Consider the following 19,727-nt stretch of genomic DNA (forward strand, 5'->3'; position numbering starts at 1 on the left):
TTGGTAATTAACACCTATCACATTAGTTTCAACTCATATGTTACCATTCATAGTAAAGTAGCCCGCTTTTTGATGTCTGAGTGCCTTATTCCATCTATCAAAGTCCTTCTTTTATCTATAGCTAGGGTCAATCCCCCATGGTTTGCTTTGATTTTCTCGAATAGTACCAGTTCGGATCAGGGGCTCTCGTGCAAGCCATGTAACGTTCTCAAGCAGGAACTGCTCCTTTCATTGAGCTTCCTATTTAGTTCCTCCCAAACGTTGATCTGGTAAAAACATTTCTTGGACAATTAGGTAACCAACTAAACAGGTCATTCGGTTACCTAAACATATCAAGTTTTCACCTACAATACTCTAATTCAATTCCAACTTGGTCTAAACTGAACTCTAATGATGCCCACCAAGCTATCGTTTCCATATAAGGCAATCCTACAGCTCTGCAAATTAGCAAGTTCGCCTAGAATATTTGGGGTTGGCGGATCGTATTATAAAAGAGTCTGTCAAACCCTAGAGTTCGCCAACCTTAGAGTTCTCCAAATGATGAATTCCACCAAGGCGAACCTTTTAATGGTACACTAAAGAATTTATGAAACATGCCAACCAAAAACTTAGCTAATAATTCACCCTAACACTACTCTGGCTAACTCAATTATAAGCCAGAAGAATACTAGTATGATTTACACCAAGCGAGTTGTTACAATAAATGCTTCGTTAGGCCACCAAGGCTTCAAGAAGATGTGCTTCGTCACTTCTGCTTTGTCACTTGTTCTTTGAATCAGACCAGTTAAAGTGGGTCAAATGAGCCCCATTTAATATGTAGACCTCCGTGAGACGCTCTTTATGCTTTGGTCATGGGCTTTGAACCACGGCCCATGATGTTTTCCCTAATCATTCTCGCAATATCCTTGTTGTGTCCTTGGAATGACACTAGTTTGATTCATCTTGGCCCTTTCCTGACTATTCTCACTATTGGGTAGTCTCGCTCCTCAGAACCTTTTCCTCAGCTTCCGTCATCTCCTAACTCGAACTATTTCACTTGTCTTTGGTTAATCTCATTCGCAGGAGCCTGTCGCTCTTACTTGCCCATATTATGACTTGCCCCGATCGAGAACCCCTTGATCCGCACACATCGACTTCAGCATCCCACATTGAACATTGGGTTAACCTTGAGTATTCTTGCTAACTATGGTTTGTAAGCCCTTCAGCTTCTCTACTTCAGAACTCTGAAAGGGCCCATGTGTCCTTATGAAGCCAAAAAGTAAGATTGAAAAACACAACGAAAGTGTTTGAGACGTACCTTACTCGCAGCATTTACTCATCTTAACTGTCCAGTTTGTATCACCACTTGAACCCCAAAATCTAATGCACAACCCACCTCTTTCATAGGTGGTAGCCCCACTGATGACTCAACAGGCTTTATATCGATTTTCTGTCCAAGTAACATATCTAAATGGGCTTCCTCAATAGTTCAATCTACCAAGTTAATGTTCCTCCCATAGAAAACATCCTCGACTAGCTGGGTTGTCGAAAATACCTTAGTCGCAACCCTAATGTCTCGATTTACTGACACAATAGTTCATGATATCGGATCATCAAATATATGAATGCAATCGACAACAGGAAAAAAGACACACCTTATTCCTGTCAAGGAAGTTCAAGCCAAGACCAAAGTCATAGTCATCTAAATGGATTACCTTGAAATCTTCCTTTCCCTTTCACTTGTTGATTTGTAGCTTCACTCCTCGTGCTACTTGAAACACAAAACTATATAGACTTTTTTTAGCACCTTTTGAACATGAATTCATGCAAATTCTAAGTAATTTCTGTCAAATTTTATGCTTTTATTGTAAATAATTAAATTGAGCTTAAATTATTTTTCATTCTGAATTTTAGTTATTTTTATATTAATTTTGCATAATTTGGCTATTTTTTGACAGTGTTGCACAAAGGGTGAAAAATCAACTTGGAAATCACCTTGAATGATTCAAGTATCGAGGCACATTGGGAGCTTAAGATGATAACTTATTAGCCTTATAGAAATTAAGTTCATGTTCTCAGACTTATTTAAATCAATTGGTCCAATTGACTTTGATCAAGAAAAATCAGACAACTTGAAGCGGATAAAAATAGCTTGAATTAAGCAACTAAAGAAGGAAGAGGGACAAGCCCAAAAAGCAGCCCAATGCCGACCCAATTGCTGCCCAAACCAGATAAGTAAGTTGATTATAATAATTGCAAAACAACCCTTAAAATTCTCTGAAATCCGTTCTCAACCCTCCACTTGTTGTGCATTTAATATCTAGCCACAAGCTAAAAATAGCAAAACCAATTCAACCCCTCTCCCTACTATCATGGGCCAGCCATGGAAAGGGGTATTAGCTGCTATTTTTAGCTAATTTGATCTGCCAATTCAAGTATAAATATCCCCCTTCATTTCCTCAAAAATCATCCCTTACTTCACACATCTCTCTCTCACACATTCTCTTTCTTTCTCCATTCTAGTTGTCTTTCAATTCCCTTCTTCCTTTCTGATTTCCCCTATTGAAAAAGAGCTTGCACACCTCTTAGAGTAGCAACAATCAAGTGTTCGTGAAGGCCTTGAATTAGCAGGACAAGCAAAGAAGAGAGGAGCGCACTAGTCTGGCTTCCAAAAACCACCTAAATTTGTTCTTCTAGTTCCCTTCTCTTAAACTTTATTTTAAGTTTTGTTTTGATCATGAACATGAATATTTGTGTTGTTATTTTTAAATTAATTAAAATTACTTAAATTCCTTTCGTGTTAGATTAATTGCATCATGTTTGCTTAGATTATTAAAAATGTGTTTTTGTTGTTATTAGGTCTAATTAAATGTTCAATTAAATAAAACCATACTTATGTTATGCTTGCATTTTAATTGTAAGGTAAAAATTGAATTAATTATTTACACAGATTGAAATTGTAATTAATGGACATAATATTTAATTGGTGCATGTTTAATCTTCTAAAATAGCAGAGGGTTAAATTAGTGATGGTATTAAACAATACATTAGCCTTGCATAACTTGCAAGATTATTGTGATTAAATTGTTTCAATATAGAGATATATTGTTACTTCACTTAATCTTTTACTTTCTTACTATAATTTGATCAACCATTTGAATTGATATAGAGATATGCTCAAGAGGTTATTGAGTTTTAGTAGGTAAGTATTTGCATTACTTAGCAAGTTACTAAGTTGTCGTGAAATTATTCGTAACAACATGAACACAGTTTTAATTATTCTAAGTTAAAGAATAAAATTGATCTAACACATTTATGTCATATTGATTAACTCATCTTTTAGAAATCGTGCATTGGAATATTTTTACTTTTTATTTTCTTAGTTTAATTATTTAGTTAATTATTTAGTTTTTATAACACCTTCTCAAATCAACATTTTTTTCCATCACCAAATTGTTTAACTTTATATTTCATAAATATTTTCTTGCACAATCCCTGTGGATATGATAACACGACATTACTTGTCACTTTATTACTTGATACGATTGTGTTCACTTGCACATTTCCGTCATTCCACTATTCCCATAGTAGGGGCCTCTTTGGAATTCACCGTCTTGGTTGTCTTAGTCAATTTGCTAACCGAAAGACCAAGTTTTCTCACGACTTTCTTTGATACAAATAAGTCTGATGCTCCCGTGTCAACAAGAGCACTATTTATGAAACAAGTATCATTGATCCAATCTTCGATAGCCTATCCTCCTTAAGCTCCGCTCAATCTTTTCCATTGGTCACGACTAGCTTAGATCGTTCTGGATAGTCCCACAACCTATGCGGCCCACAACACAAGAAGCACTCCATTAGCTTCTTCTCATACCCCTTGGCCCTATTGTCTTTGACAACCCTCACAATCAAACAGAGGTTCATGGGTGCTTCTTTCGGCTCATCATCCCTTTTGATGGAAAAAAAACATGGATCTCTTCAGACAATTTCTCACCATATGCAAATCGTCGCAAAGAAAGCATTTTATCTTGCTCCTCTTCTTTTTCGGGTTATTGTTGGTTTTCCATTTCCTATTTCATGGTTTCCCATTGCCACTATTACAAACATTGATAGCTATCCAAAGTCCTCCAAACTCCCAATACTTGTCCCATCACGTTTCTCATCCGTAGACTTACAACGCCACCACAAGAGAGCAATATCAGCAAAATAAATTGAAGTAGTGTTTACCTTAGTGGTATCATCCTCGATGTTCATCGCTTAAAGGTATTGCTCCATTCCCCAAAGAAAATTGTCTACTTCCCTCACGGACCTTGTCCCATTGAACTCTTTTGGTTTGAGAACATCCATTGCTCGTTGCTTCGGTCCTAAAGCCAACATCCCATTACTCAAAGTAGCCTTGTAAATCATGAGCTCCCCTTTAAACTCCGTGATCTCTTCTTTAAAAGTCATCACCATGGCCTCGAAAGCATTATCCCTTGCCATTAACTTGTCTATAGTGAAATCGAGATAATCCAACACAAAGTCCTTAAGGTGATCCCTTATTGAGTCCAACCCACCAATACATCCCTCAACCACCTTAAGCGTCTCCCTCATGGACTCCTCAAGATTGACCACCCACTTTTCCAAAACTGACAGCATGTCCCTCGATCGGATTGCTTTCTTGGCTCTCTCATGGGTCTCTATTGGCTCAATCTTATTGGTAACTTCTTTCGATATCTTAAACGGTTCCTTTGTAACCTTAGCTTGGATACCAACCGTCACAGGTTAGACCTTTTGTTTCGTAATCCATGCGGCCTTAGGCGATTCTTTTGCTTCAAATATGCCTAAGTTGGCCTAACTTTTGCAATGTGAGGATTCTCGCAGAATTCCTCTAAGGCACTAAAATATAGCAAAAGCAATATTAAAGACAAAAGAAGCTCAAAAGAGCAGATTAGACACAGAAAAATAATGCACACAAGGTGTTTGAGTAAATGCTCTCAATTTAGTATTCACTACTGAAGAATTGAATACAATGGATTCAATGGATGACTACAATTGAGGAGAGGCTCTCTATTTATAATTGAGCTCCTCCAAAACCGACGGTATAGATTGAGTTACATTGACGGACAAGATCAAAGCTTATCTACAATTAAGGAATTTACAAAATTCCCAAAATTACAAAATTAAATCTTATCAAATTACAAATCTTCTAAGATTACTTTCCCTATTTACCAAGGTAGTCCTAATTTACTACAAGTGCTTCGTTAGGCCACCAAGGCTTCAAGAATATGAGCTTCATCACTTGTTCTTCAAATCAAACCAGTTCAAGTGGGTCAAATAAGCCCCATTTAATATGTAAACCTCCATGGGATGCTCTTTGTAATTTGGTCATGGACTTTGAATCGCGACCCGTGACATTGACAAATCCTAAAAGGGGTACATATATAAGGTTTTTTTGTGGGACCCATATTATAGTCAACATTTATGTCTATAATAATTTCCCTCTCCTTTATAGTTGAAGGAAATATTATAAAGTGACTTTGCCTAAGACGAAAAACAATGGTAAGATTGTTTTATTTTAAGGTTAATTTGTTTTAAGAAAATTTTGCTTATATTTCTTCTTACAAAAATTATGGTAATTCACAAATATTTAGAATTGTGCTTGTGGCATCGACGTTGCAAATGTTCATAGGTATTTAAAATTACATTAATGTTGAAGGTAAAATGACCATTCGAAATTAAGCTTACCTCAAAGGCGGTAACAACCATTCGAGACTATGCAAATGTAATAAGATGAACCACCATTTGATGAATAAACCATTATTGGAATGAAACTGAAACCTTAGTGGAAAAGTGTGAGAGTTATAACTTAGGTGGTCCCAATGGGAAGGTACTATGGAAGGGTATCGTTGAAGGATACTCATGGGAGGATATCGTGGAAGGGTACTTATGGGAGAGTACCATGGAAGTAGTTTTGAGAAGGTAACGTGTGCCAATTTTTAAGATGCACCTCACTTCCGTGGAAAGTTGATGTACAGTTCAAGGAGGGGTCCTAATGTTGATTTTTGAAGATATACTTCACCTTTGCATAGATTCGTTAAACGGTTCACAGAGGGGCCCGAATGTTGTCTAGAGATATGCCTCACCTTTAAAGAGATCAATTGAATAGTTCACATAGGGGCCCGTATACTGATTATAAGTCGGTAACACTACCATCAGCTCTTACGGCCCAAAATTACATGGAGAGTAACAAATATCCTACTCCCACACATGGGTGAAAGCTTACAGGGGGTCTTGCTCCCATACATGGAAGGAGGCTTACGAGGGGTCTTGCTCCTACACTTGGGGAAGGCTTACAAGAGGCTCTACTCCCACAAATGGCAGAGGCTTATAGGAAGAATCATATGTCGATTGCACTACCGTTGACTCTCATAGCTCGGAATTATGTGGAGAGTGAAATCCTACCACGTCAAATCATAACCATTAATCAAGTCTACTCATCTTAGATTTACGTGATGAATGCCGAGTTAATGGTTATATACTCAAGATCTTTTAGTTAAGTAACTCCCCACAGAGCTCTACCTAAGTTGGAATGATGGCCATACGTTACACGATTATTAGTACATGTGAATGCTAAGGAATTAGGTTCATGTACTAATTGGATAGAAATCCATGTTCTTACTAGTTGATCATGATCACCCCATGGTGGCTTGATTCAATGGGTGTGGGAATTATCGTTGCAACAACTTATAAATATTTTTTAAGGTTTAATGTAAGACATATGCATCATCTTAATACATATTGTAACGCTGCAAAATTTTTCAAACATTTTCTTATACAAAGATATTAATAGATGAATATTTTATTTTTAGTTTGAAAATGAAATATACTCCCTTATTGAACATACTGAAAACGAACTGAACATAAACAACTATAAGGAATGAAAAAGGAACTTGATAATTGTCATGAGTTATGAGAAACTTAAAATAGTTATTGATACTAAGTGTCCTCCGGCCACTCAAGTTGAGACTAGAAAACGTTGGGAAAAGTCTGATGAGATAACTCATTGCAAAATGCTGGCAAGCATAAACAACACTTTGGATTAGCAACTGGAGAGTTGCAAGACTGCTAAAGCGATTCTAGATAAGCTAGATAAGCTAGAAGACATATTTGAAGGCCAAGCTACCTTAGCTCAATAGTTTGTTATAACTAGCTTGATGAATGCCCAAGAAAAGCCCGACATCCTGGTCAAAGACCATATGTCACTCTTATAGGCTACTTTGTCGAGGCCGCAAAAAATTAGGCCAATTTGGACCAAAACACCCCAAATAGATATAGTGTTCAAAAGTTTGTCCAAGGATTTTGTTGGTTTTCGGGGGTCACTTATAACCTTGGGAAGAATAATTTGACGCTTACACAACTCATGAAGGAACTACAGTCCTATGAGTTGATGTTGAACGACAATCAATCGGTTTGAAAAGCAGAAGAAAATATAATCGTCACTTCTTCCTCAAAAGGGAAGGGAAAGTGCGCTAAGAAAGGCAAGGTTAAGGTCTCTAGGCCACCACAAGTGGAAAGGAAAAGAACCAGGAATCGTAAAGACTTATCTAAGTCTAAATTCTTATTCTACAATAAAAAAGGGCATTTCAAGGTGAACTGCAAAAATTGGAAAGAATACCTAGCTACTGACCCGCATACGATGTGCGCAGGAAAACAATGATTTTATAAAACATTTTTAAAAGTGCAGGTTTTAACTGCAAGCGTACAATGTCAGTTGTAGTATTTGTAGTTTTGATGGAACACGGAGTATTCCAAGGGTTCGAATCCAAAGGATTGTTAAGTGGGTAAATTTGTTTATCAAATTAATTACAAGTTAAACAATTACTAAACTAATCAAGTAAAAAATTATTAGTGCAAGTCCAAATAAAATTGTTTATAAACTAAAACTAAACTATTAATTAAACTAACTAATCTAAAATTTCTTCCTAATTTATTAGATAATGTAAATGATTAAATGATGTTCGGTTTTTTAGTTGAATGCTAACTAAACTAATGAACCTATACTGATTATATTGGTTGTCACTCTTAGCTAGGAATCTTCTCTCGGTCTCATCCTAGACTAAAAGATACCACTTAAGATTACCTTTCGATCTCACCTAGGCATATAGATTACCTCTCGGTCTCATTACTCGGCACGATTATATCGAATTATCTAAGGATAAACTCTCTTCTCGGTCTCATTTATCTAGGTTTTCTGTTAGAGACGCCAGTTCTAACGTATTAAGCATTTCGATATAATCGAAAAACCAATCAATCAAAAATAGACATTAACTTAAAATAACAAACAACCAATCAACCAACCATCCAATCATCCAGCAAATTTAGCACATACTTAAAAACAAAGCACTAACAAGCATTTTATCAAACATATTGTAAGTATAAAATGAAAGCAAATGGGTTTAAGAAAAAGCTTATTCAATTGTTAAAGTTCTATTGAAGCCCAAGAGTTTGTTCATCTTTTTACGTAGTCCTCAACAATGAGTAAGGAAACAACAAAAATAAAATCTAATCTAAAAATGAAAAGAAAAGAAAAAAAACCTAACCCTAAAACTATGGAAAATTAATGAAACTATTCAGCCACCAAAAGTCTAAGTTCAAAGGCTTATGAAGTGGTATTTATAGCCTACTAACATTTAACCTAATATTGATCATTTTGTTCTTAAGTAAAAAGAAGACATAAGCTTGTTTGGACACAAAACTGCCACTGTAGTTTTTTCACTTGTTAGGCAGCAATATTGTGATACCTAGGCTTGGGCATCGCGATACCCACAACAATCTTGAGATTGGGAGTCTTGGGGTCTCAGTATCACGATACACATGATCTGGTATTGCGATACCACTATAGATTGCCTCTATTCTCCTCATTTAAACACTGTTAGGGGTATCATGACTTTCATACTTCGATACCGTGATACCCCATTCTTGGTGATGTTTTCTTCACGTTTGGCCCACCGTCGACTCCCTACAACACTCGATCATCTTATTAGTTTCCCCATGGCATGATTGGTCAATTTAGGTCTAAAAATGTTTTAAAACTAATAAAAACAATTTATTAACAACAAAACTAAAAATCGAAAAAACCATATAAAATACAATAAATTGCTTGAGAATAAGCTCCTCAAGTGTATTAGAAAGATTAATTTGGCATATCAAATTACGACAGATCAAACTCCTTCATACATAAGCATTTGCTTGTCCTCAAGCAAACACACTAAACATGCAAAAAGACGACCATTGGACTGAATCAAAAAATTAAGTCACATAGTGGTAAAACTTCGAACTTTTATGAGAACTACCTCACATGCAACTTAATAGTGATATTTGGCTAACTCGGCATCCTCAACGCAAACACAATTAGTTCAAAAAATTAAAGTGCTAACAAATATAAAGGCAATTAAAATGAATATATGTACAAATGTTATCCATCAAAATGAATTAGGTGGATAGCTCATAAATATAAAAAAAATGAATTGGTCATGTTCATCTGGAAAAATGCAAGCAATTCAAGAATTATTGTGTTAGTGAATTATTCGGGCCTTAAAGGTCTTCTAGGTTTGTAACTTTCTAAGGATTAGGACGGTTAAGAGTTGAAACATAGATAGCTGAAAACGATTTCAAGCACTAAAAATGGTTAAAGTACATAACATTGTTCCCTTTTATCCCTAATTTATCCATAAGCTTGCCTCCTTATTTCTCTAAAATTTTAAAAGATACTATGAAAATGGCACATACACAACTAGTAAGCGTTAATACATTATGACTTGAAAGATTTTCTTTTCGAGTTCGATTTTTCTTTTGTTTAAACTCTTTTTACTTTTTGCACTATTTCACTCATAATGATTTTAACCTTCACCTTGCTTTTATTCACTCAACATTTCTATTTATTTATTTTTCTCTTTTGTTTTATTACTTGACTTAGCAAGGTTTTATATGTACTATATCGCGTAGTCTCTATTTTTCCTTTTTATCACACAAGAAGCCACCCTAACATCTTGACTGCCTTTAGACGTACCAATATCCAAAGTAGAAATCATGCACAAAATATATGAAAGGTGATATCTGCAAGTATACGGGTCAGGTTGTAACATAGTTACAACGGAGTAGGTGAGTACTCCGAGGATCGTACCCAAGGGAGGCGAGCACTAAATTAATTCTAACCTAAGCATAAATAGATCTAATTAGTACTTTAATTGAAATATTACAATGAATAAAAGAAAGGTTTTGGTAATCTAAACTAGCAATAATAATGAATAAATGAAAATAAATAAATAAATCACGAGAAATCAAATAATAAAATATAACAAATTTGAATATGGGTGATTAGCTCACTTTAGTAATCATGACCAATTGTTGTTTCAAGTTTTCTTGTTCAAACAACTAGTCAATACCCCAGCGAAATCTTTCGATCTCCTACTAGAATAACGAGTTGACAAGAACTACTTATCTCTTGACCTTACAGTTTAGATCGATTCAGGGTTAAGGTGTTCACGGATAGTCCATACCAAATTTAGGTTAATTCTCACCTTAATGATTTCATAAGGTTGTCAAGCCCAGGGTTTTAGGATCTTCCTTTCCTGAATAGTTGATTCGATAAGAGAACCCTACAAAATAGTTAATTGATCATACATTTACTCGCTAATCTCCTACAAAAGGATTAGTTCCTCATGGATCTAATAAACAATATAAACTTGGTAGAAAGAGTAAAGATGAATAATAATTCAAGAGTATAAAGTTGAGAAGAAGCCTGATTTGTATTAGAATTGAGCGCAGAATCCTCATAGAGTTTATTTGTGTTTTACAAATATGATTTCTCCCCACAAAAGTAAATAACAAGAACTGAAATAAACCTAAAGCCTAGAAGAAGAGAAAAACTAAAAACTAAATCTAAGAAGAAAATTATACAATATGAAAGTCGTCCATAGTATGTGCTAAATGAGCCTATTTATAGACTTTAAAGTGGTTGGCGTCCTTAACCCTAGGCCAGTTGCCGTCCTCATGCTTAACATTTGATTGTGCGAACCAAAACGCCCCTGGCTCATAATTATTTCCAGTACAGAGGTGATGTCACAACACACCAGGTCCTATGTCACGACATCGTGGGTAGTATGCTCATCTTTAGGGGTGTGTCGCAACATCATTAGGCTGTGTCACAACACCAAAGGCAGTCTTGGAATTCTTTTGTTCTGCTACCTATGTTGCGACATCCAATGCTCCGTGTTGTAACACAACATTAGTATCGAGTTAGCACGTCTCCTAGTGGTCTCCTACACTCTCATAAAGTATATTAGCTCACCCTTAGGCCTCTTTCGGCCCCTAAGGTCAATCAAAGATTCAAATTACACACTTTATTGAACTTAACTAAATTTACGAAAACATAATTAAAACTTAACTAAAACACTTGTGTTCAAGTTCCTTAAGTGCAAAAACTATTTTAATCTGCTACACCGAATTACGACAGATCAAACTCCACCATACTTAAGTCGTTGCTTGTCCTCAAGCAACACAGACAAAATAGTAAATGAAAAGACGACTCATGAGCAAGTATGATACAAATGTTAGCTTTGGAGCACATGAATAAATATTTCATATTCACACATAATCTTGACATGATATCAAAAACTTCAACTAAATGCTTATAACCCTAAACCCACAACATTGGCCCATTAGTTCTGTTTTTTTTCAAACTCTCCCTAGATTTTTTTTGGTTCAACATCCTCTCCCCATGACCCCAAGTTTTTCCTAAAACCCCATAAATGAAACATTTAGCTTTTAGTTATAATTTTAGTTAAATTTTATTATTAGTCCCTATACTTAGCAAAAATCATGAATTTAGTCCTTGTAGTTTTATTTGATCACTTTAGTTCCTATGCTTTTAGAATTGGTAATTTTTAGTCCTTATACTTTTCAAACTTTGAAATTTTAATCTTGACCCAAATATTATAGTTAAATTCATTTGGTTAAATTCATTTACTAGTCCTATACTATGCATACAATTGTAGATTTAGTCCAATTTCTCCAATTGTATCAGTTTAAGTCTCTATACTTTTCGAATTTTTAAATTTCAGTCTTAATGCAAAAGATAATCAACAATCCATTAACTAGATTTTTAGTAAATAATATGTGGAAATCATAAGCTGACATGACAATAGACATATGATAATATGTTTGGCTCATCATATTCTGGAAATAGCAAAACTTATTGAATTTAACATTATTGTTTGGTGAGGGCAGGAAATTTAAAATTTGAAAAGTATAGAGACTAAAAATAACCAAATAAAAGTATAGAAATTAAAATCACAAATTTTATTAAGTTCAAAGACTAATAATAGAATTTAACCTATAATTTTTTTTGCCTGAAACCCATAACCTTTTTTGGAAAAGCTTTAATATTGAACACACCAACAAATCAAATTCTAAAGCCAGATTCAACTCATGGCTTCTTCAAGTTGAAGTTCAAAACCAACACATCAAGTGGGGGGAATTTTCTATCATTATGGGCTTAGGGCTCCAAAAAAAAAAAATCATTCTCCCACATTTCCCTAAACTAGAAACATATTCTCATCAAAGGACTGAAACAATAACCCAAAATATTAAACAAATTCAAATCTAATAAAAACAAACAAACATTTAAAGAAAACCGTTATATACCTGACTAATCGAGAAAATATGATAACCAAAGTCAATGGAAGAATTTGGCTTTGATGAAAGAAAGAGTTTTTGTGATTGATAAGGTTTCGATAAAAGAAAAGTCAGTAAAGCAAATCACCTTTAATCGTTTTTTTTTTCATAAAAATAATTAATTAATGAAAAACACTTATAATTCAGGCATTTCCAAATTCCCATTTTTTATTTATTAAAACTAATTTATCTTGAGTATATTTTCTTATTTTAAATGTGCACGTGTTGCATAAGGATCGATGGATTTAGCTAAAATTAATGGTGTTATCGAGGTATTTTTTTTTTAGTTAACGGAATCCAAGCTTGCATACCAATTAAATAAAAAAATGCAAGTACCAAGTTTATACAAATCGTCAAATTTATGGGTTAAAATGCATATTTACTCTTTATTAAAACTCTATAAGCATCTCAAGCATTGCAACCAACCTATGATCATTTATAGGTTTTCGACCGACTAAGCAGCCCATGAGTCGTTATGGTAATCTGTCATTATCTAATGGCATGCTACTCAAGTTAATACAATCTTATTATAATACTCTTCTTCTTGTACGTATTTGCAAAACCTTGCTTCAAGTTTTGGCATCATGATTCAATTGTCAACTCCTATTTGATCTATCTTCTCTTTTTTTGTCCTTAAAAGCGTGTCTTTAAGTTTGTTCTGAACAAGCATCTTAATAGCACTAAACAGTATCCTTTTGTATTAGAATTTTGTGTGTTTTAAAAATAACCCATTTTCATCATATAATATATAACGGTACCAAGAATGCCGGACATGCAAGAAAGAATTGGTATCTTAGTCCCCATATTGCTGTTAAAAATGAAATAATAAATATGGACCAATCTCTTACCTTGTCATTTTCATAACGTTTTGAATTTCTAAGATAGTGAGAGCCGATGGTTTGGAGGAAATTAATCATACACAAGTCTGGCACTAAAACGAAATTATGAAAGCACCCTCTCAACACCCACCCTCAATTTCTCCTTTCAAAAGCTAATAAACTTGAATGGAGGGAGGGAAAGATAGCAATAGCAACAGTAGCTTCAATTTCAAAACCAACTTTTTATTTTATTTTTGCCCTTTCATCTGCTTTTTCTTTTCCTTCAAGTGCTACATCTCTCTTTCTAACTGATGTATGTTGGTTGGAAAAAATGGTGTTGAGTACTCTTTAAATCTAACTCCACTTGCTCCATACGTGTCCCTGTACTATCTAACCTCTTTCAGGCAAATCCTCAGAACCATTTCCTTTTCTTTATATTGTTTCGAGCATCCACTTAATAAAAGAAGTAGCCTAAGTCTTGATCTCTTCATGTGTTATCTTCATTTATTTTACGACACCTAGCTAATTCTCATAATTCCACAACCGGCATGCAACTAGACTCTTGTTCCATTTGTCAGTCAATTCAATCATCAAGCATTGATATAATAATGCCTTTCCGGTTAGTCTCAGCATGGAACAAGCGCCGCAGAAGCAACAACCAGGATCATACTGACCCCTGTATTTTGTTTTCTTCATGTGATAACCATTTTATCCTTTTGCAGTGCTGGGGCTTTTAAAGTTTCAACATATTAAACTACCTACTTTTCAGGGATTCACAAACCTGCAGAGTACTGGGAAATTGAAGATCAAACACCCCGGCCAACAAAACGGTGCCATGGATCATCAGTTTTCACACTCAAGGAGATGAAGGAGGCAACAAGCTCTTTCAGTGATGAGAATCTGCTTGGGAAAGGAGGATTTGGCCGAGTCTACAAGGGCACTCTACGATCAGGAGAGGTATTCATAATTTTCTCGGTGTTTGTTTAGGCATGGCATGCTTGTTCGATGAATGAGTTATGCTACTTCAATAACTCAGTCACATCATCTATATCTACTTTAATTCCTCTGATGAAACACCTATATTATAGACAGTAATGTAGCAAAGAGTGATGGAAACATACAAATGCTCTCTCTGTATTCTGAAGGTTGTTGCAATCAAGAAAATGGAGCTGCCACCACTCAAAGAAGCTGAAGGAGAACGTGAGTTCCGTGTAGAAGTTGATATCTTGAGCAGACTTGACCATCCAAATCTGGTTTCGTTGATAGGTTATTGTGCAGATGGAAAGCATCGGTTTCTAGTCTACGAATACATGCAAAAAGGGAACCTGCAAGATCACTTAAATGGTTGGTTTCCACTCAAAATCCGTTTCTAACCTAGTCCCTTGTCCAATTAACATCCATCAATTTTAAACTGCTGAATAGGTATTAGTGAGAAGAAAATAGATTGGCCTTCAAGGCTCAAAGTGGCAATTGGTGCAGCCAGAGGACTTGCTTATCTCCATTCTAGTTCTGATGGAAGAATTCCAATAGTTCACAGAGATTTCAAGTCCACAAATGTTCTTCTAAACACCAACTTCGAAGCAAAGGTAAGGAACAAAAGTACTTTTTCATCAAGGGTTCACATTAAAAAGCATTCCTAACTAAAACTCAATTTGCTACTCATCACAGATATCTGACTTCGGACTAGCCAAACTGATGCCAGAGGGCCAGGAGACTGATGTGACTGCCAGAGTTCTTGGCACATTTGGCTATTTTGATCCCGAGTATACATCAGTATGCATCCTCATGTCTTAATAACTTTTCTTTACATTAGTTACATGATCTCTATACTCATGTCTGAAGATTTTCAATATTATCTTATCAGATTCTCTGATTTTCAACGTATGTTAAAACTGTTGAGTTTCATGCATTCTGAGAATCGTGGGTGCTAGGGCATTCCAAATTTATGAACTTTTCTAGGTCAAAAATTTCCATATATGTTTCTTTGAGACTTTTAGAGTTGTATTTTGGTTCACTGTGTCAAACACATAGCTAAACATGACCCAAAAATCTAACAAAGCATAAGACTTCTATAGGAGATTGTAAAATGCAAACAGATCACTATTATGATAATTCCTAACAAAAAGTATTGGTAAGTCTAAAATATTAGAAAGAAGAACTTTAATAAGCAAATAGATCATTCTTTAACCTTCAATAAAATAATATTAGATGTCAGATTTTCTTCAACTAAACTAGATTTTCTTGTGACAGACAGGAAAATTAACTTTAAAAAGTGATGTTTATGCATTCGGAGTTGTTCTTCTAGAGCTTTTGACGGGACGCAGAGCTGTGGACTTAAACCAGGGACCAAATGACCGAAACCTTGTACTCCAGGTATGTCATAACAACTTCTCATTCAAAGAGAAGATGGTTCTAAAGTTTCAAGGACTTGCAACATATTAGTTGGTGGGTGGTCCATGTTTCAGGTTAGGCACATTCTGAATGACAGGAAGAAATTACGAAAGGTGATCGACCCAGAGATGGCTCGAAGTTCATACACCATTGAATGTATAGCTATGTTTGCAAACCTGGCATCACGCTGTGTCCGTGTTGAGAGCAGACACAGGCCCTCAATGTCAGAATGTCTGAAAGAACTTCAACTGATTTTCTGTACAAATGCAAAAGGCCTAGGGCATGGCTTTTAGGATGGGTTGAGAAATGTGGATCTTTCACCAGCTGGGAAAATTAAAATCATATCAACAATAAGGACACTTCAAATTATGAAAAAACACTATTACCAGGGCAATTGGATAAAATACATGAAAACATAAGGTATTTGAGTTATCTATGAGTCAAAACAAAAGCAACTTTAGTAGGACCACGTCGAAAGTCATTCCATGGTAAGGAAACTATTGGAGAACTGAAACTTTTTAAGAGATAATATTTCCTCAGTACTTTTAGTTCTAGTCCAGTATCACCAGTTTGTTTGCTAATATTTTGCTTGGTGTAGCTAATTCGATGCATTATACATTGTATAAACACAGTGATTTAGAAACTATTCTGCACCAAAATAAAAAATGTAAACAAATAGTTACTTTAATTTCATTTGTACCAACAATGACAAAAGCACATGGAAAGACATTTCGTTTTCTCCCTTTCCTGATCATAAGTTCATGCTCAAGAACACGTAAACAAAGCAGGAGAGAGGAGGTGCATTAGAAGTTTGTTTACGAGCTAAAGACAATAACTTGACAAAAAATGACAAAAGCAATGGATATGCTGGATACAATTTACCTTTCAAGTGTGCTCTACCATGCACATGATAAACTAAACACAAGGCGATATTGTAAGTAGCCATCAAGTTCCTAGTACGAAATCCACCCAAATGGATGATCCTAGCAAGCTTTCTGAACTCCATTTGGGACTATGAAAAGAGACGGTGCAGAAGAAAGATACAAGAACTAAATCATCTCAAAGCAGCAAAAATTGACAGGTTTACAACAGTAACAGTAGAAGAGGAGGTGAGAGTTTCATTAAACAAGATAAACATAAAGGTATCGTGTATGACTTGAACTGCTCGTAGCTCAAAAGGTTATGATTACAGTATGATTGCAACTTATATGTTTATGAGGAAGGTTCCTCACCGGATTCTGACATATCTGGCTCTGGGAAACTGTTAGATACAGGGAGTTTCTTGCACATCAAGTGCTTACGTCTCTGTAATGTCAACAAGATAAAGATACTATCTGTCTGAATAACATTGTATCCTGCTTTTATGTACATGTTGAATGGAGCCTCATCAATCATTCTGCAATGCAAATAAATCTCTTTTGAAGAAGTCATTTGGGATATTAGCTCCTCACTTGCTTTGAGAAGATGCCAACCGATGCCTCTCCTAAATGATTCAAATGCAAACACCAACAATTTAATTAAATTGAAAAAAAAAGAGAGTTTTTTTTAAAAAAACTGAACAAGCTGTGCATAGAAAATATGTTTATAATTACAATTCATAAGAGCCATTAAAGTACAAAGGATTGGAGCAACAATTCAGTATAGCAAATACCATGCATGGAATTAGTCAGCCTCTTGATTCCATTCTCAAACTAGAAAATTTTGAATTTGCAGATTAATAAGGATTCATGGAACCAAGAAAAATCAAGCATTGAGACTTTTAGAGCTATAACAATAAAATCATAAAAAAAGGGTTAAATTTAAAGAATCTAGTAGCTTGTCTATGAAATTTAAATTCCATCTATGTAAAATTCCATGACAAATTAAATGGAAGAGATCTGAATTACCATTACAACATTATTCAATCAATATCATTCCCAGATTTAGCAAATTGTAAAATTTGTATTCTGTGCCTCGAATTCTTTTCCATTTTTAGAGCCAAAGAACAGGCCATTGTACAAAGATGTGAAAAAACTGACAAAGGAAAAACTCAACCTGCAATGAAAGCTTATTGACCACAAGAGTAACTTTTTACATAATGGCTTGAACATTACAAATACCACGTTGTCTTTCAATTGGTGGTTAACCTACCAATAATCTTTGACCCTACTATTGTGCAGCCACCATTATCCAAATGAACAACTCAACTTGGACTAAATTGAACACAATAACTAAGAGACTTAGGCATAATATGGTTTTAACATTACAAAACATCATGTCATAATTCCGTTCCAATAATATCCACCAAATAAAGAATACAGAAAACTAAAACAAAAGTAGAAGGAAAAACAAATGAAACCCTTTACCTTCTAAGCTCCTTTGTGACAGTCATGTTACAAATATATGGAGAATTCCTGGGAGGCGTAGGTGTAGGAGGAGAAGCGTTAGCACCCCTTTTGTCAAAGCAAACCTCCACTGTTCCAGCCAGTTCCTCACCTCTCTTCCCACCTTCCTCTCTATAGAACCCAACAAGAGTGACAGCGTGTGGCATCGAAGCTCTCCTCTCAATCAAATACTGTTTCACGAAGAACCTCAACAAAGCCTCGTATTGCAAGGACATGAGCATTGATTCAGCGAATGACAAAGCCAACAACCCGACAGTCATATCCATCTCCTCAATCCTCATGACCCGAACCCACAACGACCAAGATTCCAACTCTTGAAGATAAACGAAAGACTCCAAAGCTTTGAGCTTTTCAAGCTCTTCATTGGTTAAAACACGGCTTCCCCTATATGATTCATCGAGAAAGGAGTAGTATTGAGCTGGAGTGACGGAGTTGGTGGAGGAAGAAGAAGGGAGACAACACTTGAAATTGTAACGATGGAGTTTGCAGACACAAAGGAGAGGGTTTCTAGATGAAAGGAAGGGTACCCTTTTTATGGGATTAAATTCGGTTTGTAAGCGTGGCTGTTGTTGAGGATCTAAGTAAGGAGACAGCTTAAGTGGTGGTGCTGCTGCTATTGCCATAGAAATTGTTTTAACTTATTTGAGATCAAAACCAGTTGATGATGAGACAAATTTGGGAAACATCATCGAATAATTTATCAAGGTAAAATCTGCTAACTGAATGTCTTCCTCTTTTCGTAGGTGGGAATTATCTTTATTTACGATTTTGAGGGTAAATCTGATAACTGAATGTCTTCCTCTTTTCGTTGGTGAGAATTGTCTTTATTTACGATTTTGTGAACTGGCGAAGTGACGGAAGAACACAAATAGATAACCAGTTTGATCGGTTGAGGGCAAACCAAATCCTACCATGTTTGTCTCAAGGCACGTGTTGTATTATTCCTCCAATGTGTACTATATATACCTTATCAGGGTCTGGTTCGGGTAAGATCGAAGTCAAAATGTATACTCGTTTTTTAAATTCGGTTTAAAAAACGAGTTTAAAATTTTGTTCAATCTCAATTCAGATAAATAAATGTTAATTTCGAGCCCAACCTGGTCTGTAGTAAATTTTTTATATAAAAATAAATTTAAAATATATAATACATCAAGTACATCAAAATATTAAAATAGATATTTTCCAAAAACTTGAAAATATATTAAAAATATAATAACAAAATGACAGAAAAATAACATGAAAAAAAAAACATTAGTCAGGTTCAGGCTCAGCCCAAAAAAACTTACCCGAGGCTCGGTCCATTTAGAAAGCAGATCTTATTTTTTGTCTAAACTCATTTTTCGAGCCTATATTTATTCCAAACCCTCTCATTTTTCGGACGAGCCTTCAGGCCTAGACGGGTGGCCTGACCCATGATCAGGTTTAGTCGTAAACTATA

At 35.2% G+C, this 19,727-nt stretch overlaps 2 protein-coding genes across 3 annotated transcripts; one reads left to right on the forward strand and one right to left on the reverse strand.

Annotated features, from left to right (window-relative positions):
* Nucleotides 1-13,476: 13,476 nt before the first annotated feature.
* On the forward strand, nucleotides 13,477-16,444 carry LOC107909662 (probable serine/threonine-protein kinase PBL28). Of its 2 annotated transcripts, none has more exons than XM_016837276.2 (7): nucleotides 13,477-14,210; nucleotides 14,284-14,471; nucleotides 14,660-14,858; nucleotides 14,937-15,100; nucleotides 15,183-15,287; nucleotides 15,765-15,887; nucleotides 15,980-16,444. In XM_016837276.2, exons 1-7 carry the CDS (start codon nucleotides 14,063-14,065, stop codon nucleotides 16,196-16,198), a joined length of 1,146 nt encoding a protein of 381 aa, XP_016692765.1. In that variant the 5' UTR covers nucleotides 13,477-14,062; the 3' UTR covers nucleotides 16,199-16,444. The 2 variants fall into 2 exon arrangements, with proteins under 2 accessions (XP_016692765.1, XP_016692766.1); XM_016837277.2 differs by having other exon boundaries at nucleotides 13,896-14,192.
* LOC107909663 (uncharacterized) lies at nucleotides 16,098-19,225 on the reverse strand. The gene is made up of 3 exons (XM_016837279.2): nucleotides 18,251-19,225; nucleotides 17,138-17,388; nucleotides 16,098-16,229 (listed from the first exon to the last, which is right to left on the reverse strand). The coding sequence occupies exons 1-3, from the start codon at nucleotides 18,910-18,912 to the stop codon at nucleotides 16,195-16,197; spliced, it is 948 nt and encodes a 315-aa protein (XP_016692768.1). The 5' UTR covers nucleotides 18,913-19,225; the 3' UTR covers nucleotides 16,098-16,194.
* Between the last annotated feature and the right edge of the window lie 502 nt (nucleotides 19,226-19,727).

This window comes from Gossypium hirsutum, chromosome D02, assembly GCF_007990345.1.
Source record: "Gossypium hirsutum isolate 1008001.06 chromosome D02, Gossypium_hirsutum_v2.1, whole genome shotgun sequence".
NCBI classification, from domain to species: domain Eukaryota; kingdom Viridiplantae; phylum Streptophyta; class Magnoliopsida; order Malvales; family Malvaceae; genus Gossypium; species Gossypium hirsutum.